This window comes from Prenolepis imparis, unplaced genomic scaffold (assembly GCF_030444845.1).
Source record: "Prenolepis imparis isolate NDT839.2.m4 unplaced genomic scaffold, iyPreImpa1.0 SCAF_17, whole genome shotgun sequence".
NCBI lineage: Eukaryota > Metazoa > Arthropoda > Insecta > Hymenoptera > Formicidae > Prenolepis > Prenolepis imparis.
This window is the reverse complement of record NW_028141175.1, coordinates 675,625-696,107: the sequence shown is the minus strand read 5'-3', so window position 1 is coordinate 696,107 and position 20,483 is coordinate 675,625. Positions and strand designations below refer to the sequence as shown.

Sequence of the window (20,483 nt, the reverse complement as noted above, 5' to 3'; positions counted from 1 at the left end):
CATATAGATACATATACATTAATAAAATGTAAATAAATCGTCGCTATTTAATGAACAAAAAAATATATCGAATTTTTTCTCAACATACATATGTTAAGAACGCGAATGTCAATCTTATCACAGAATTAACTTTACGATATTTTGTAACAAACTGTGTTTTAATTTGTGTCATCGATACATTTACAATATACATTTACAATATATATGTATATATTTATAAGTTTCAATATACCGCTTGTTTTTCCGACGACATTCGCGCGCGCATGTGGTTCTATTCGTGAAGATGAGTTAATGAATGTAATTATGATAATTAGCGGCGTGTGTATATTTCGTCTTTGTCTTTGCTTGCACACATATATGTATACATATGTATAATATATATATATTATATATTATATATATCATGTATATATACATATATGTGATCTCGTTATATACTATTATATATGCGTCTCTGTTTTCAACATTCTCGTCTTCCATCGCGATTTTCTCTTCGTCGCGATCGGATCCTAAAATCTTCCCAGATTTTGCAGATCTCCCTTCACATCGAGCATATTTTCTATGCGAGATATGTATTTTATATATACAAAGAAAGCCTAAATCTTATGTACTAGCCTTATAATGTTAGTAATCTACATAACATACACCAGCAACAGAGTGCGTCCGATATTTATTATACATAAAAATTCTCTTCGGTTTCGCAAAAATGTTTTTCGCGCCCTTCTATACGCTTCCTATGATTGACAATTAATCGCTATAAATCGGATTGAACGGAGAGAATCAACGCAAAATCGACAGCTAGATGACACTCAGCGAATCATGGACCCGAACCTCGGAGCTACAGGGGTTTTGTCTGTCACTAATAATTAATCGTAAATCCGAATATTGCATAATTCCGTTTTTTTTTTCAACACACACACACATACCGACAAGACATACATTCGTTCGCGCGTGCGTTTGTCAACACGAGAAATGGTGTTGGGTAAAATACATTCGCATGCAAATTTAACAAGTGTATATATATATACATATCATATACTATATATATAAAGCATTATTTATTATATATATGTATATTCATTATATATATGTATATTTATATACATACACGAGAAAATTTTCTTTTAAAATTTACCCTAAAGATGGTAATCGTTGGGACAGCATGGCATTTTAAAGTATATTTTATATATAATTTTTATATATTAATATGTACTATAATAAAATATTAAATGCATTCGAATAAATTTTATTAAAGTATCTTGTAAAATTTTAACAATCTATTAATAAAAATTAATTTTGATAAATGTTAAAGAGTTTGTCAAGTTTTATTTTGTTAAATAGAAAAAATTTAAAGTAGTAATAGAAATATAAGATATAATGTATAAATTTTTAAATACAATATATTTTCTGTTGCTCTCTCTTTAATAATTAATAATATTTAAAAAGTCCTATATATATATATTCTATATTTATAAAGAAATCTAATTATATATTATGCAGTTATTTATAATATTTACATAGATGTCAAGTGTTGTCTCAAAGTTACTAAAAACATGGGAAAATTTATAATAAAATTTAACGAAAAATTTTGCTCTGTATATATATATATCATTCTTGTTATTCACAAATATATTTTACCCGACATTTTGCACGGAGGAACTTTTGATAGACGTGTGATCGACATACTCTCGACGTTAGCGACTTTGACATAATTAGAGCTATTAAACCTGTCGGTCTCATTTTTAGAAAACTGTCAAAAATTCCTATATCGAAAGTAGACTTGTCCCCTTATGTACAGATTATTTTTATTTTTTTTTATACTGTATAGAAGCTAGACTTCCTCCATTTCGGACAAACGGTGTAAAAATGTCAAAGGTACATTCGGAATTAGTCGGTCATTTGTAAAAAAGGAAGCTGCGGTTAAAGAAATCTACAAAGGGTATTATTTACCTAGCCTCCGTAAAGAGCTCTCACACCGTCAGTTGCGTAAAAAACAATAAAAAAGACAAGTCGCGAGGAGGATGTCCCTTATGTAAATAAAATAAAATTAAAAAAAATCCAAACAAAGGGGTCATACCGCTCTCTCGCGTGCTCGCCAAGAGACTTTCAAGTAACATTCAGTATCGCGCGACGACAGATCTGTCCGAAACGATTCTCCTCTCGATATACGTCACGATTGTACGATTCCGAGGTCCACCATCTCATCGGGGAAGTTTAATTTGTCATCATCACGAATCGATCTTCCAAGGATCTTAGCGGCTAAAGCCAGGATGGTCGGTGATGATGCGGCGGAGGTGGCTGAAGAGCATAGAGCGAATGGATGTACTGCTGATAGGCAGCTTGATCCATCGTCAGATTGGAGTGCGGAGTCACGTAGGCGGAGACCGGCGAGACGTAGGATCTCTGAGCGGCGGCTGCAGCAGCGGCGGCTGAATGCAGGAACGGATGAGGCGGCGGATAGTTCCTCGCCGGCTGATTACCCAGCTTGTTGCAGGCGGTCGGCTGACCCGAGGCGTTCGTCACCGTAGGCGGCACCACCGAGGGTGGCTGCTGCTGCTGCTGTTGCCGAAGCGCCATGTTGTAGTAGTTGGTGTGATTGCGAAACTCGTCCGTGAGGAAGGCGAACGCGGCCGCCGCGTCCTTGTCGTAGGCGAACTGCGGCGCCGGGGTCGGGCCGCTGGTGGAAGCGGCGAAGTTGAAGGCACTGCCAGCGGGCGGGACCGCGACCGCGGCTGTTGTCTTCAGGGCGCCGATCGAGTCGCCCGCGTACTGCGGAAAGGCGGCTATACCAGCCGCTTGCTGCTGCTGATCGGCCGCGACGACGGCGGCCGTCGTCGTCACAGCTGTGACGGCCGCGTTCTGTTGCTCCTGCTGCTGCGGATGCTTGCTCTTCCGGCTTCGCTTCGTCTTGGACGGCGTCGCGCTGGACGGCGTCATCGTAGCCGCGGAAGGCGCGGTTCGCGCGTCGCCCTCGCCGCCACGTCCTCGCGAGATCGCCAGGATACCCTGGCTGTTCTTCTGCGCTAGACTCTGCAACAAATTGAGTTGTTCAACCTCGGTACCGCGACCGTAAGCTGCGAGATGTTCCGGCTTTGTCGCAGGTGACGGTCGCGGGATGGTCAGTAGTTGTTGTTGTTGTTGTTGTTGTTGCTGCTGCTGCTGCTCCTTGCGATCCGACGGGGTCCGACCTACGAGACCGAGGCTGAGACGCGCGTACGCCGGATTAGCCGCCATGGAATCGGCCAGCCCGCCGATGAACGTCGGCGTGCCGTCGTACTGACTGACGGAGACCTCCGATTGAGGTAGAGCCATCATCGGGTCGAAACTCGGGAACTGCTCCTGACTCGGACGCGCCGTCGCGCTCTCCTGCAGACCCCTCGAACTGGATGATACATCACCGCCAGTGGTGGAGGGCGGCTCGTACGCGCGTTTCTTCATCGGAGGCGGGTTGCCGGTGGGGCTGACAGACGCGCCGCCGCCGCCGCCAGCGGATTTGGAGCCGGCATCGAAATAATGCGGATTAGAATACACCGGCCGCGAATTCGGTGGCGCTAGCGGGTAACCGGATTGGAAACCACCTGGATAGAGCGACTCGTGGGCCGTCGTCAGATTCTCCTGGTACGCCCGCAACTGGTTCGACGAGGGCGCGGGTAATTGCTCCCCGCTGTTGCCGGATGGTGCTGTTTTGCCGAGGTAGCCACCGCGCGATTGGATCTCCATGAAATCCCGCGACTCCTGTGGCGTCGATTGCTGCTGCGTCTGTTGCTGGCCGCCGCTGTGTCTCGAGACGGATCTCTGAAGCTCAACGTTGGGGAAATTATTCGGATAAGTTGGCGGATATTGACTCGGCGACTGATAGATCTGATGGTTCGCGGCGTTTAGATTCAACGACGATTCCGACTGAACGGGAAAGTTCCTCTGTTGAGTCTCGCTCGTCGTCGGCTTCTCGGTAGCGTTAGCCTTTAGATATTCCGTCCGATGATCGGATTCGTTCACGGACGACGATATCGTAGACGATTGCTGAACGTACGTGGGATTTTGCTTGAAATCCTGAGGATAGCTCGCAGCGGCAGGCAGCGCCGTAGCTGCGGGATACTCGTCCGAGCTTTTCGGTTGAAGCTGAGAATAATTGGTCGTCTGCTGTTGCGGAGAAGGTTGCGAGTAACTGGGCGATTGCTGCGACGGTGTCGCCTGGTTGCACGTGGACTTCCGTTGAGGCGAGGATTGCGGATAACTGCTGCGAGACTGTTGTTGCGGCGACGGTTGCGAGTAGTTTGCCGCCGTCGCTGTTCCCGGAGTCTGTTGCGGCGAGAGCTGCGAGTAATTCGGCGGCGTCTGGGGCGAGTGTAGCGGATGCGAGTACGTCGGCGGCGGCTGCTGCGGCGACGACTGATGCGAGTAATTGGTTAGAGACTGCGGGGACGATTGCGAGTACGGGCTATTCTGCGGCGACGGTTCGGAAAACGGAGACGTTTGCGTCTGCGGCGAAGCGTGTTGAGGAAAAGTCTGCATCTGTTGCTGCTGATGCGACGATTGCGGGTAGCTTCGATCGAGTTGTGGAGGAGTCGGGTACGAAGAGTTGAGCGGTTGCGAAGGTGACCCTTGCGAGTAACTGGAGGAGCGTGTTTGCGGCGATGACGAAGGGGAGAAATTCGGCGGCTGAGGAGACGGCTGCGAGTAAGCGCTGGGTGGTTGGGGCGAGGATTGAGAATAGTTGGCTGGTGGCGGCTGCGGCGAGAGACGACCATATCCGGCGGGCTGTTGAGGAGAGGATTGCGCGTACGGAGAATGCTGCTGCTGCTGCGGAGAAGGTTGAGAATAATTCGGCGGTGTTTGAGGAGAAGATTGCGAGTAGGGCGAGTGCTGCTGCGGAGAAGCTTGCGGATAATTGGCGACCGCCTGAGGAGAAGGCTGAGAATAATTAGCGATCGCGTTCTGCTGCGGAGACGGTTGCGAATAATTCGGCGTAGGCGGTTGTTGCGGCGAGGGCTGCGAGTAATTTGACGGCGGCGTGCGAGCAGTTGGCTGAGGATAAACCGGTTGCATCGGCTGCGGAGAGTGTTGCGGATAGACGGGAGACTGGTTTTGATTGTTGGCGGGCAACTGTTGGGGAAAGCGTTGCGGCGACATCTGCGAATACGCTTCGTTGGGATTCTCCTGGGGCGAGGATTTCTGATACGGCGACTGATAAGGCGGCTGCGCGTGCACCTGAGGATAGACGGGCGATTGCTGCTCGTAGGACGACGGATAGGCCGGTGACAAAGGATGAGGATTTTGCGGGGACGGCGTGGGTGGCAGCTGCGCGCTGTATCTCGGTGGTGTCGCGTAATAAGGACTGTTGTACGGACTACTTCCGGTCGACAGAGCGTCTTGATAAAATCCCGCGCCTCTTATCGGCTCGGTCGGAGTCATCGCGGGTTGACATTGCGGTGAACGCGCCGCGCGTGGAATCGCCGGCGGCGATTCCTGAGAGAAACTAGACACCGATTCACTGACACTACTACCGCCGGTGCTAAGCCGTCGTTGCCTGCCGCAAAACACTTCCTGCAGATCCCCGTCTTTCTTCGTCGGCGCGGCCTCTTCCACTTCCTCGTCCTTCTTTTTTGATTTTGGCGCCCCGAAGGCTTTGAACCAGGCACTCAAATTCGGCGTAGCGGACTTTGGTTTCTGCACTTCCTCCGTACTCTTGGGTCCAGTCGTTTCTTTATCCTCCGTTGCGCTCGATGTCTTTGTACCCTTAACGCCGGGTTTTTCCTCTTTAACGTTAGACGGAGTAAGAGCGCGATCCTCCTCCTCGTCATCGTTTGAAAGATTAGGCGACGATACCAAACTTTTGCAGATCAAGTGTATGGAATCTACATTCTTCAACACAGTACCTAAACTGAGCTTCGGTTCCTCGTCAAGATCCTTACTCGATTGATCGTTATCATTGGCGTAATACGGCGCGATGTCATTGCTATTGGCGCTGGGATTATTGAGCGGTTTTTTCAAGAGTAAATTTCCCTTACTCTTTCCGGGTTGTAAACGGTCGATCGTGCGCTGTATCTTCTTCGGCCGACTCGGTCCATGAGGACCAAATATTTTGATGGAGCTCGGTCTCTTACGCGTAGCGATCTCTGCCTTCGATCCCGATCGACCGGACTCGGTTGGTGGAATGTGAGGTACTGGAGAGTCACTGCCGGAGGAGAATCCACAGATTTTGGGCGCGTCGTCAAGCCATTTGTTGATATCCTGTCACACGCAATAGCCAAATCAATATACATATATGTGCAAGATATAAATAAAATGAGAAGAAATAGATACGTAATTTTACATGTTTTATAACAAACACTTTGGAATATGCAATATGTTAATATCGACAAATTAGTGAAATGTAAGTTATTTTACAGTGGATATAAAATAGTTTACACAAAATTATTGACGTATATATCAAAGAATTGAATATCTCGTAAACTCTAAAATTATTAGTGTTTCCACATATGTTCACGAAAACTTTCTTATCTCTTTTTCAACATATCAATCTCTCAAAATTTTATACTGTACTGTAAAATTTTATACCTATAGTTTATTAATATCCTCTATACATATATATTGTATATATGTGTATGTATGTAAAATTTATATACATATATTTAATATATAAAATATTATATATAATTAATATATAAAATTATATAAATATAAAATTTCTCGATAAACGATATTAAAAATGACATTTTCATCGTAAACTTACATGAAGTGTTTTCTCTGTTGCTTGATTTAATGCTTGAATCGTAGAATTCTCTTCCATTGCTTTGGTATGTTTAGCATGAACTTTTTTATTTTCACCGATTTCGGATTCTTGTTTCTTAATTGTATCTGCATCCACGGTCTTATCCTCTTTCGCACTACTTTTCTTCGACTTTGATCGCTTTGCACCATCTTTGTCACTGTCGTGGAAAATATTACTGATTGAAGGCACTTTTACTGAATATGTGAGAGGGTTGCTCTTTACCGCTTTTCTCTGCTTCTCTTTTTCGTTTTTCAATTTTTCCTCACGTCTTCTATCGCTTATCTTATCCTTTAAACCGTCAAGCGAATCTACGTCTTTATTACCGATTAACGTAGAGAGCTTCTTGGAAATGTGAGTATGCTTCGAGTCTAAAGTACTTTCTAATCCTACATCTTTGGGATCTGTTTGTCTTTTTAACTCTCCGTTCTTTAATTCCTCATTCTTTTTTTGTTTTGATTTTTTATCTTTTTGCTTTGTATGAATCTTGTCAGATTTTTCATCAGCCTTTGTTGCAGTCTTTGAATTCGTCTTCTCCTTCTTACGATTCTTTTTCGTTTTAACATAGGAAGATTGTTTCTTATCTTCCTCGAATACTATGTCACTTTCTTCTATTTCAATCTTTTTTAATTTGCTCTTCTTAGCGTTGTCCGTTAATATTCCAGTTTCTTCGAGCTCTTTCTTTTCAATTTTTCTACTTTTGCTTTTCACCGGAGATTCATAGTCTTCCTCAAAGTCCTCTTTCCGCTTTTTGTTTTCTTTCGTTTCTTTCACAGATCGTACAATTTCCGAGTCTTTTTTCGATTGATGTCGCTCTTTGCTCCCTTTCTTATTAGACGTTTTCAATTCTTCCGATTCCTTAGATAGCTTTTTGGTTTTAAGTAAACTATTTACATCGACGTTTTTTCTTCTTTTGGACGCTACAATACTAGTACCGGATATTGCACCTTCGCTCTCTTGGTCTTCCGGTTCTTCCTCATCCACATCCAGTTCTTCTTCTCTCGCTTTCTTGCCCTTCTTTTTCCCTCTTTTCTTCTTTGCAACCTTAATACTTTTACTCCTCTTTTCATCTTCGTCCACTTTCTCGTTATTCTTAGACTTTGTTCTACTTTCGGGTTTAAACGATTTAGACTTTTTGGTCGATTTCTTCGAACGTTTACGTGCGTTATGATGCGAAGAGGCTAAAGGACGCGGAGGACACGACGGAGACGTAGGTGTTTCGGCATTAGCCGAATTATCATTAGATCGAGGAGATGCGGGATCCTCGTCGCTGGACGTCTCCGATTCCAAATACCGGCTCACGGCTTTATCAAAAGCTTCCTTGAGATTAATCGCCATTTCTGTATATTCTGTAATATATAAAAGAGTATTGTCATTAAATTTATTGACAGACGTATAAATAAAATAAAATCATTACATGGATGTATATAAATTTGAAGACAATTAAAAAAGAGAATACAAACCGTTATCTGAGCCATTGTACTGCCTACAGTTGTCAACGATAAGCCGAAAATCGTGTTTAAATTGAGTTAAACCTTTGTACGAGCCACCTTCCAGTTTCTCTTCCATAGTACTAAGATCCATAGGCTTGCGTACGACACTGTAGTACCTACAAAAATTATTCACAATATTGTTAATAATTTAACACATTAGATGTAAATATTAATTTTATATTTAATATATATAAATAAAATTCTAAATACCTCGGCGCATACTCTTCATCCACAGGTTCAATAAATGGCCAGGCATCCACGTGATCTTTAATACTTTCGAGAACTTTGTGCATCCCGACACAACGTTCCTCCTCTTCTATTCTGAACGAATAGCCATATTTGTATCCATAATTACAAGATACGTAATTACCATCGCCATGATTGCTGGTGCCCTTCTTCTTCTCCAAATCTTCTACCTCATCCCTAGTATGAATAACGATTTGGCCAACGGCTGATGCCAAAGAATTGTTTGTTTGCCGTCCTTTCTTCTGAATCGGCGGTGTCGGTAATGGCGAAGTAGTATCTTCCTTAATATAAGTGGATTTTGAACCTTGTTGCGTCCCCTTTTTAGTTCCCTTGTTTGTCTTAGTCTTAATCTTGGATCTGACCATGACTGCGTCCATCTGCGTCGTAGGCTCTTGACTACGAAGCACTCGCGAACTATTACGTTGTAATAGTTTACGCCGCTGCTGCTTCTCCTTCAGATCAAACAATTTTGGTATTTCCGGCATAAAGTCTTCGGACAATGTACGGTAGAGTTTGCGTTCGGTATCGTATTCCTGGAAATTTTAAAGAAATATCGATAATTTTATTTTAAATTTTACGACAAGAAATTGTCGACAAGACACTTTTTTTTTTGAAGCAAGAATAATCATTACCGAATCGCGAAATTTTTCAACTAGTCTGCTCCAATCCTGTTGAGTAAAACACACAACTTGCCAAACGCTCTCTCGTTCCTTGTTTTCGCCGTTTTCTATTAAACTAGCTTCCTCCTTCTCTTCCTCTTCCTCTTTCGCCACTCTGTTCCGTCGTTTTTTACGCTTTTTGTCCTTTGGCTTACTTTTCTGCTTGTATGAGGCACTGTTACAAGTATCAATGTAGTCCTCCCGGTACAATCGAGTGCCGTAGAAGTACCAATAGGCAGAATTCTTACGATCATGTCCCAAAGGTTCGACTCGCAGGCTATCCGAGTCCAAGTTACTTAACGACTGCTCCTGTTATCGATATTACATTATTAAATATATGATATATCATTTGTGCATAAAATATCTCGCATGATTAATTACGTACTACGTCTTCGGCGTCTAGCCTGAAGTCACAGAGCGCGCGTAATATTTCTACTTTTTGACGAAGCGGTAACAATTCAAAATCTACGTCTGTATTGAAAGGATTTTCGTATTTGTATTCCTGTATAAATATGTAAGAACATGTGTTTTAGTTTATATTACGTTGTCAGTATTGTTGAGAAGTTTATATATTGCGAGGCAAGAGACTGAGTAATATATATATATACTTACTTGACATTTTTTCCGAAAAAGTCTACGTAGAAACATCTGATAATTAAAAGTAGAGATATCATTGCGGGTATCATTTGGCAAGCAACCTTCCAATAACTTGACTATTAGTTCCTGAAGCAATCGTCCTTCGGTACCTCCGTCCGTTAATAAAGCTTCTTCTAAATCCTATAATTTAATAACATTAATTTATGAATACACGTTTCTTTACATAGTATTCAAAGTAAAAAGAAAAGAGAGAGCAAAACGATGTAAGTATAAGCCGGATAAATAATAACAGTAAAGCTGAAGCGATGTGGCAGCTATTTTGTTGTATAAATAATACTGAAGCGGTATACTAAACAGGCCTTATATGTATATACTGCTTACTCATAAGAGAGAGTTAGCATTGTATTAGTTAGATACCTCAATATCAAAATCCAGAAGATTAAAGGCAGCTCTAAATAATGAGCAAAAATGTGCTATACTCGGTACCTCCCACCACGATTGAATGTCTAAAAAAATATAAAGGAGAGGTTAAAAAAAAGGTTCTTAATCTTAATCCTACAGACTGTTTGTGAAAGTAATCGACGTAAAGTAATCAATATAGCATATGTAATGCTATTCAAATTAGAAATAAGACTATTATATTAGTTAAAATCTTTGAGCAAACGTATTAATAATAAATTTAAATTTCAGGGTATCGTTTTTTCTGGTTAAATATATTTCAAAAATAATTCTTCTTGAATATATATACATATATATGTATATATTTTTTTTTACTTATATATTTGATACAAATACAATATCCCTACAATGAAATAAAACTTTAACAATTTAATAACTCTTTAGACAAAGGAAAGAGAAGGAATAAATAATATATCTAAAATTAGAAATCTAAGCGACAGCTATTAATTATGGAAATAATTATATTTCATAATCACACGTCTGTTTCTACAACTTTGTAAATATTTCTAATATAATTCCTTTACGTATTTACAACAGAACTTGATCTGATTCATTCAAGCACAATCATTCATTTATGACAATTAATGTAAATCATTACATCATTTCATATCATATTCATTTCATATACAATATTTCATACATACACATTTCATTGATTCCAACTATAAAGAATATATGAAAATACAGGCATAATAAAGATTTTAATCGAGTGAATTGGATAATTTCCTGTAATTGTTTTTGTATAATTGAACATAAACTCTTCTCTACATGTCAATCTCCTAATAATCAAAACAATATAAAGCTTTGAAAGAGAGAAATCTTTAATAATAAAATCAAGTTTCTAATTGACACTATTTACACTTTACACTTTCAATAAAGCCCACACAAACATAAAGCATTGCGCAATTGTACCTCAGCTGAAACATTGAAGGCTCTCAGGATTCTAATAGAATATACAAAAGTAAAAGAACCCTGATTCTAACACAACTAGAGAAAGAGATAGGGGATCAGAAATTACATCTGCTGCTACACAAAGACCTGACACACTATTTCAATTGACACTATTTGCTCTTCAATATTATGAAACAAACAAAAAAAAAGAAGAAAAATCGTCTACTAGATATCATCGGGATTACGCGACTTTTATCGCGCACAATTCTCTAGAACGCGGTGGTGACTCACCTAGGATCCCGATGAAAGTAGGAAACATAACCCGTCGTGTGGCGGGCAAACCGGACGAATGAGCGTGTCCAGGGCGGGACACGGGAGCTCGGACGTTGCTCGACGGTCAAGAGTGTATCGTATCGGAGCGAGAAAAGAAGCCGCGGATCGCCTTCCTCGTAGATAGGCCGGCGCCGCTGGAGGCGGGCGGGAGACAGCGAGAGAGACCGAGAGAGAGAGAGAGAGAGAGAGAGAGACGATCTAAAAAGCCCCCCGTACAGCGCGTAGAGCTTACAGACTGCGCGCGCGACGAGGAGGATCGAGCAAAACACTTCCGCCCAGTGGTACAAGTATATATATATATATATATAATGCGTATATATATATGTATGTATATATATACTATGTGTATATATATATATATATGTACGTGCGTGCAGAGCCCGTATCTTACAGCACCGGGATGCACGTCAGCGGTGAATGACACGAATGACACTCGTAGCGGTAGTCCCGGCAGGCTCGCATAGCTCTCGCGTTCGCCAGCTCCGAGCAACTCCGCACTCCGGAATACGACAGCAGCGAGGTCCGGCACCAGTCGGCCGCATCCGGCGGCCCCGATATCTATCTCGCCGCGGAGCGACGACGACGACGGTCGCGCGGCTCGACGACCGTCCTCCCGTTCGGGACGACGCGCGACGACGCGAGACACATAACCAACCACCAGGCAGCGGCAGCCCGGAATCCCGGAATCTCACCGACCTAGACGCGCGCGCGCGCGCGCGCCGAACGAGAGCGGCAACGAAAGCGACGCGCGCGTGTCGTGTCCTGTCGACTATTACGACACTAGTATACTGGTATATACTACTCGCTACTCGCCGAGAAAAGGCGGGAGAGAGTTCTCTCGCTTTCTCTCTCCTAGAGGCGAGAGACACAAGTTCCGGAGGCGACGCAGCTGCGTCGCGCTTCCTCCGTGTATTCTCCCTCGACCTGGCACAATTACACGCCGACACGTTCCGAGTTCTGCGCACTAGAGACAAACCGGATAAACGGTGCACGGGCGCGGACTAGCGCGAACAACAACTGCAACCCGCGGGCGTATACTCCTTCGGCGACGTGGAGCACGCGCTTTTGACAGATGCGCGATGCGCGTCGCCGACTGACGTTTGACAGTCGAGGCGCCACGTGATCGGACGCGGAACTTCCGAAAACTTTCTGATTGGTCGAACCGACGAACCGATTGGTTGAATCGCGTAATAGCGATCGCATCTCGCTTACCGTGTGATCCTTGGTCTGAGATCGTAGGTTGCCAATTTCAGGTCGCGCAAACCATAGAATATATAACATATAATATATAATATTAACGTAATATTAATAACATAATAAAATATTATTAACATATAATATATATATTATATTAATAAAATATTATTAACATGACATTAGAGCGCGTGTCGATGTGCGCGGCGCGTTCGACTTTTAACCTTCAAGTAGCGCCGCGCGCCGCGTCGTCTCGCATCGGAATTCGGCGCGCGGAGTGGGGGTGTGGTGGGGGCTGGGAGAGCTGGGTGCTGGATGGTGGGGGGATGCGCGACGACGCGGCGCACCGGCCACCGGCCCCCACCACCCAGCCCCCACCACACCCCCACTCCGCGCGCCGAATTCCGAATTCCGATAGCGACGACGCGGCGCGCGGCGCCGCGGCGCCACTCGAAGGTTAAAAGCAGGTCCATGGAATGCCTTTTAAAAAAGACTCCTCCGTACGATATCTTTGATTATATAGATTCTATGGCTGCGCGGCCTGAAATTGGCAACACTAGTTTCATCATCCATTCCTTGAGATTTCGTGCGGGTGAAACATGACGTCGATCGTTGTACCAGCAGTGCTGCGATTTAGTCGCTTAACGATTGATAATTTATATCAAATTAATAATAGGAATTTACACAGGTATAATTCTGTTATTGTTTTATTCACGCGAGCCACGACTTGATGCTCTCGTTGCGAAAGTCGCACGCGTTGCGGTTAGGTTAACTTAGATACTGTTATATTTTTATTGTTAGTCTATTATATTTCCCGATAATATAATTCTTTATAATTTATTATTAAACACTTTACTATTTTCTCGAAATATGCAATAATATACACTTTTCTTACATTGGTGTAATCACACATATAATAACAGAAATTAAAAACTTGTAATTTTAAGACTTTTATTACTTAATAACTCCAATAAAATGATAAACACAAAATATTTGATTTTTTTTTATAATATCTACCTATTTTTGAATTTAAATGGAGCAATTTGACCAATTACAATACTATTGTTTGAACCAATGTATATCTGGATCGTTGAAAAAAGTGATTAAATAGTCATCTACATTTATGATCGCATAGTTATAGTAAATTTTTAAAACATTGTTGAATTTTTGTTATATGCATAAAATGTGAAATTACAGGTTACCACAAATATCTTCTGCATTTTCTTGGCAAAAACAATATTATGGTACAATGATAATAAAAAACGTTAATATATCTCCGGAGCAGAAAGCTACAGAAAAGATTAAGACAGAACTGGAGCTCATCAACAAAGAGCTTGCTGAACTTAAAGAATCTAAAGATACGCTTGAAGATAAATATAAGAGAGCACTGGCTGAAGGAGAAAATATTCGAGTTAGACTCACCAAACAGATTAACGACGCCAAGCTGTTTGGTATCCAAGGTTTCTGTAAAGATCTTTTAGACGTAGCAGACATATTGGGGAAAGCTACCGAGAGTGTACCAAAGGCCGAAATAACCGAGAAGAATCCACATTTAAAAAGCTTATACGAGGGATTAATAATGACGGAGGCCCAATTACTTAAAGTAAGATACATTGCCATGTTTCTTAATACAAAAATATGTATGTATATAATGTTATCTTATTTGTTAATTTTTATTTTACTTTAGGTTTTCAAGAAGCATGGCCTAATTTCATTAAATCCAATAAATGAAAAATTTGATCCTAATGAACACGAAGCATTATTTCAACAAGTAAGATTTACATCTTGACAAATAAAATAATTTATATAGTAATTTTGAATTAATGGAAAACATTTTCAGGAGGTTGAGGGTAAACAGCCTGGAACAATTGTAGTTGTATCAAAAATAGGATATAAATTGCATGAAAGGATAGTAAGACCAGCGTTAGTAGGTGTTGCTAAAGGATAATTATCTAACCTAAAGGTAGATAAATATTCATTTTCTATAACAAATTGATTAAATTATATAAATTCCAATATGAAATGTTGATATAAATTAAATAATTTTCTTATACATTTATTTAAGATATAAAATAGAAGAGTGTTAAATATTTCACAAATTGTATACAAGGATTAGTGGAAAAAAATATATGTTACTTTTACATGAAGATTTTTGTTAGGTTACAATATCTTTTGTTTTTGTAATATCTCTACATAAAAAATTCTTTTTTAAAATGCAATTTTTTATGCACACTCAATTTAATTACATCAATTGCTAGAGAATGATTAATATTATGCAAATTTTATGACGAAAATAATAATGTATATTGAGTCATCTATAATATAATTTGATACAAAAAAATTGATGTCGCAAAAATATAAATTTTTAAATTTACAATCATGATATTATTTGATATTAAGTTTAACAATTTGCTTCTTACAATAATTCTTATAGATATTTTTGTACAGTTTAGAATAGTATTTAACATCTCTCAAATACTTTATACAAATCAGGTAAACTGGCTATTTGTAATATTGTTGAATCGTGAGCAAAGTGCTTCGGTGGAAGTAAACTTTCTTTAATCGCTGGATATAAAACATGTTCGGTTATATATTTCCAATCGTGCGTCTGAGATTTTGGATTGATGTAGCTGTAAAATTTTGCTGTTTCACGACAAATATTCTGAAAACACACTTGTTCCTTTCTCCAATCAATTTCGGTTGCTAATCGCATTATATACAATGGAATTTCTGCTTCGTATGGAAAATATTTATCTGAAATATTATCAGGAACATATGCAATTTTTTTTTTTTTTTTTTTTTAGAAATATAATGTTACCTGATTTATACATACCTAATATCACAGGCAATGATCTTAAATTTCCCACTTTATCCATAACGATTGAAAAATATTCGTTCATCATGTCTGCTTTTTCTAAAAGTAACTCCTTTACTCTTCCTGCCAATTCATCTTTCGGCCCATCTTCTTCTGTCCATCCAGTTTCTCCCGAATCTAAAGCAATCATTGCTAAATCGAACAGCGATACCCGTTCCTAAAACTTAAACACTATTAGATAACTTTTTTATTTTAGCAAATTTTTAATTTACTTAATCTGAAATACACACTGAAAATTTGATGACGCCAAAATTTGCAAAATCATAAAGCATGATCTCGTAAAAAAGCTCCTCCCTAAAACATATATATGTGTAAAGCTATCTTAAAGTTAATTTTAAGTCAATTTATGTAATTTCTTGAATATCGCATCGTACATTGATATAAAATAATCATCTTACGTTAATTTTCTTGTATTGCATATATACAAATTCACTCCACTTTGTATTAAAGCCGAAGTTTGATCAATGCAGCCGACAAATGTCAAATTAGCGAGAATGTTTCTTAATCCCTCGTGACATTCGTCTTCAACTTCCTTGCGTAATTTTAAAATACTAGTCAATTTTACCTCGTGTCTAAAATTATTTACAGAATATGATTTAAATTGCAATGTAGATTTCGGAGATTCATCAGTAGAAGCAGTCTCCTCAATTGGAATGTTTTCAGACTGACTTGTATTAGATATTGAACCTTCTTCTTCTTCTTTCTTATCGTCAGTATCTTGTAATGTAGTTTGTTCTTTTTCTAAATTTTTTTTTCTTTCGTCCATAATATCCGTATTCCCAAAGTATTGATACACTCGCTTACGAGCTTTATCGGCTATAATATCTCTAGTATTATCTTCCACAGACTCATCCATTGTTTCATCTGAGTCATATAAAAATTCTCTAACATCGTACGTAATATTCTCCGAACGAATATTATCTGACTTATCTTTTTGTGTAGATGTACTTGGATTACAAGTGTTTTCTGACGAGATTGTAGTATCTAATATATCACTCCATTGTGTTGAACTATTAACTGGAATCCCTTCAACATGTATCTCTCTTTTACATAATGACATAGAATTGTGTTCTGCAATATTTAAATTTGAATTCGAATCTGTCTCTTGACATTTATTGCCAGCGGATGAATTTTCCACAGTAATATTAGATACGTCATTTTCTAAAGGAATTTCAAAATTGAGAGATTCAGATTCTACGTTATGAGTCAATTTTTTTTCTACGAGAGTATTGTTTTGTTTGTCAGTATGTATAGTAAAATTAAATTTGTCCAATTTTTGATCGGAAGAATCTGTTCTAATCAATTCTCTAGCATGAATTTTTTTCGATTTATCTGGATTTTCTTTATTATATTCCGGCAAAACTTCTTCTAGGACATTTTTGGTAATGTCTGCTTTTGGTAATCTGGCTTGCAAGTAAAATGTTCTAGACGCGCTGTTACCGGCCAATCTTTCGTCTAAAGCAAATTTCATTCTTTCGATTATCGCATCTTCGTGAAGAAACCTAACTTCGTGTTTTGTTGGATGTACATTAACATCAATATTCTGTGGATTGATATCCAAAGATATATAACACCATGGATGGGCCTTTTTTGGAAGATATACGGAATATATTTCCTCCAACATCTTACGGATGGCTGGAACAGTAAATATAAAAATTTTACTTAAAAGTTAGAAAAATTAGCGAAACATGTAAGATTAGACTTACAAGAAGAATCAACCAATCGATTGTTAATAAATAAGAGCATCATTATTCGTTTATTTATATAATTTGGATTTGTCACGAAACCCTGCATCTTAAACTTGTAAGCATCATCGTCAAGTTCAACTTCCAATAGTTCACGAGCAACTGGATTGCCGTATAATATTCTTATGTTACTCTGTTTTGTTGAATTATGTGGTGTTCGAACCTGTGAAAATTATAATAGAATAATTATATTGAAATAATTCAAAATATCTTTTAGAATATACGTGCATATATTTTCAGATACATGTAAATGATTTAGCTCACCTGAGTACTTGACTCTCCATGTTTTTTAAATGTAAATCCTACTGTCGGATTATGCACAGCATATTTCATGACTATTTCCGTAATCTTATTAAATTCTTCTGATGGATTTGACAAAGCTTTTCTTCGAGTTGCCACATTATAAAACAGATTCTCTATTGTTATTACAGTGCCTTGATTTCCAGCGCAAGGTGCTGGAGGTGCTTTTAGCTTGCTATTAATATATGATGCTCTGTAATATAAATAGTGTGCCGTAAATATCATTTACATTTTAATATGTCTATATTAAGAGGCAAATTTCCTTTTTTTCCCTCTAATACAATTTTGATCAATTAAATTTACATACTTGTAGGCGCATTTTTCATCTGCTGTTTTTGTCGTGATAGTAAGAAGAGCTATATGACTGATACTAGCCAGAGCTTCTCCTCGAAATCCAAACGTTGTAAGCTCACCGAGGTCTTCAAATTTTTGCAACTTGCTTGTTGTGAATCTTTCGCATACAATATCCATATCTTCCTTTCGAATACCTGTACCATTATCTTGTATCTAAAAGTAAATTGATATTATTATACACTATATATATATAATATTTCATCTAATACAAATTATATATTCTGTCAAGTACCTGTAATAGTTTCAAGCCTCCTTCCTTCGTAGTAATTTGTATATTTGTTGCTTTGGCATCCAAACTGTCAATATAAAGGGCAAATATTTGGTAAATATGATGCGCAAAATATGTAGACCACAACTTCTACTAACCTATTCTCTATTAATTCTTTCAATGCGTTTGCTGGCCTTTGGATTATCTCTCCGGCTGCGATCTTATTCACCACTGTTTCATCTAATTTTTTAATTTTTGCTGGCGTACACATGTTGCTCGAGATTATTTAATAAACTAATTTTCTGTAAAGCAACACACATAAACTCCTTTTTCTCTTAATATATTTGTTATTTAATATTTCGCGAACGCATTAAATATATTTCAGATACATAATTTGATTTCGTATATAAATTAATAATCAAATTAAACGAATAGTTGTGCGTGAAGAATTTTATATTCGATGAATATTTTTGAACAACCTCGTGCTTTCGACGAAAAACTTTTCAGTCTACAATTGGCGCCAATATTTGAACAATAATCGGAAAACTTCAAGTCGCACTAATAGTTGGAGTAATTATCGCAATGAGGCGCTGGACGTTACAAATATTTCAAAGTCGCGTTTGCTCCAACAATTATCGGACAACAAAACATACCGGTAAATCAAACGTTTCATTTTTTCCAAGAGGAATCTAACGAAAGTACGTGTATAATAACTAATGACAAATGTCAAATAACGAATGCCTTCACTTCCGGGTTTGTGTTCATTCTCGAATCGCAAATAATTGCGAAATGACGCGAAGTCAACAATCGTAAATGTCAATCGTAAATCGCGAAAGAATTGTCGGAGACATCCTGAATATGACCACAGTATATCCAGTTAGCGCAACTCTCTGTCGGCGCCTTTGAAGTTAGTGTTGGCCAAAATGGAGTGCGCATGCGCGAGATAAGCGAGTTGCCCAGTAATGCCATCTGAACTTTTCTCTCGCTCACTCTCGTTTGTTCTCTCTCTAACTATTGCCGCCAATTTCTGCCATCAAATGTACACGTTGGGAGCTTTCCAACAAGGATACAGTGTAACACAGTGTATCATTCTATCTTCTTTCAATACCAGTGAACAACAAAGATAGAATGATACTCTGTGTCACACTGTGTCCTTGTTGGAAAGCTCCCATAAACATTTAAAGAGAGCATTTAAATGTTTTGAGGCATTTAAATGAGACTGAGAGAGACCGAAACAAGTAAGAGTGAGTGAGAGAGAAGTTCAGATGGCACTACTGGGCAACTCGCTTACTTCGCGCATGCGCACTCCATTTTGGCCAACACAAAATCGAGAGAGTTGCGCTACTGGATATACTGTGGTAATGCGCAGGCGTCTGATAATCTCACTTGGCGGCAAATCTGCAACTAAAAGGACTCGGTAAATATTCAGTTTAATTACTTCATTGTGAAACAGAGTATAGTGTTATAATTATACCGTATTTACAGGAACTCGTCTAATTTCTCTTGTGTCAAAATTCTGACTTGAAAAGGACATAGCAACGAGGATAGAATCGAGGATGAGATTTATTATCTTGATCCGGTGAATATTAGGTTAATAATTAATGGAGACTATCTTGATTATATTATAAAAATCATTACCGGAGATACAGCAAGAAAAATAGATTCGTTTAGCGATAAGAATGACTGGGGACGATACAATTATGTACCAATTGACGCTGAAGCGATTCAAAGACACAGGTAAAAGATGGTTAATTATTTTTGAATTTTAATTCCCCCTCTTGTTTGATTATGCGTTTCATATGATAGTCATAATTAGTCATAATAGAAGAGATGTAACCCTACTTTGATGTCTTAGAATGAACTATTTTCTAATATTTGTTAACTTGACTAAACCTTTCAACTAAATATATTATTTTGTTAATTGAACTTATAGAAATATTTAAATTAAATATAACATATATTAAATCTAACAAAACAAAAGTATATTTGACTTAAATACTAATATATATATATGTTTGATTAACAAAATAGTAATTTAGTTGAAACGTTTAGTCAAGTTAACAAATTTCTTTTCAGTACGTGTAAGACTATTTATGCTTTATTAAGTAATAAACTTTTGTTCATCACATATATAGCGTTATATAATTATTGACATAATTATTGCGAATAATAAATAATAGAATTTTTAAAGAACAACATTTTTTTCCTAACAGATTACAAGGCAATAGATGCAAGAAATGGAAATGGATGATGAATTGATGTATAAATATTATAAATGCAGCACATGAGGGACTCCAGCTTTGACTATGAAAGAAAAATTCCTTATAAAGACAACAATTATATATGTTACGGTGAGTGTT

The 20,483-nt window shown here is 38.9% G+C and overlaps 3 protein-coding genes across 7 annotated transcripts; 1 reads left to right on the top strand and 2 right to left on the bottom strand.

Annotated features, from left to right (window-relative positions):
* Positions 1–139: 139 nt before the first annotated feature.
* Positions 140–12,510, bottom strand: LOC145946499 (uncharacterized). Of its 2 annotated transcripts, XM_083056108.1 has the most exons (9): positions 11,406–12,510; positions 10,182–10,270; positions 9,780–9,944; positions 9,553–9,669; positions 9,141–9,476; positions 8,473–9,041; positions 8,233–8,378; positions 6,734–8,118; positions 140–6,231 (listed from the first exon to the last, which is right to left on the bottom strand). In XM_083056108.1, the coding sequence occupies exons 1-9, from the start codon at positions 11,431–11,433 to the stop codon at positions 2,260–2,262; spliced, it is 6,807 nt and encodes a 2,268-aa protein (XP_082912234.1). In that variant the 5' UTR covers positions 11,434–12,510; the 3' UTR covers positions 140–2,259. The 2 variants fall into 2 exon arrangements, with proteins under 2 accessions (XP_082912234.1, XP_082912235.1); XM_083056109.1 differs by lacking the exon at positions 10,182–10,270 and having other exon boundaries at positions 11,406–12,509.
* Positions 12,511–13,080: 570 nt separating this feature from the next.
* On the top strand, positions 13,081–14,788 carry Roe1 (grpE protein homolog, mitochondrial Roe1). The gene is made up of 4 exons (XM_083056185.1): positions 13,081–13,329; positions 13,839–14,244; positions 14,329–14,412; positions 14,482–14,788. Exons 1-4 carry the CDS (start codon positions 13,241–13,243, stop codon positions 14,587–14,589), a joined length of 687 nt encoding a protein of 228 aa, XP_082912311.1. The 5' UTR covers positions 13,081–13,240; the 3' UTR covers positions 14,590–14,788.
* Positions 14,789–14,941: 153 nt separating this feature from the next.
* Positions 14,942–19,016, bottom strand: Mlh1 (DNA mismatch repair ATPase Mlh1). 4 transcript variants are annotated; one of them, XM_083056181.1, is made up of 10 exons: positions 18,603–19,016; positions 18,282–18,425; positions 18,148–18,211; positions 17,869–18,068; positions 17,526–17,754; positions 17,223–17,424; positions 15,915–17,151; positions 15,747–15,810; positions 15,475–15,673; positions 14,942–15,395 (listed from the first exon to the last, which is right to left on the bottom strand). In XM_083056181.1, the coding sequence occupies exons 2-10, from the start codon at positions 18,392–18,394 to the stop codon at positions 15,103–15,105; spliced, it is 2,601 nt and encodes an 866-aa protein (XP_082912307.1). In that variant the 5' UTR covers positions 18,395–18,425; positions 18,603–19,016; the 3' UTR covers positions 14,942–15,102. The 4 variants fall into 4 exon arrangements, with proteins under 4 accessions (XP_082912307.1, XP_082912308.1, XP_082912306.1 ...); XM_083056182.1 differs by having other exon boundaries at positions 18,777–19,016; XM_083056180.1 differs by having other exon boundaries at positions 18,282–19,016.
* Between the last annotated feature and the right edge of the window lie 1,467 nt (positions 19,017–20,483).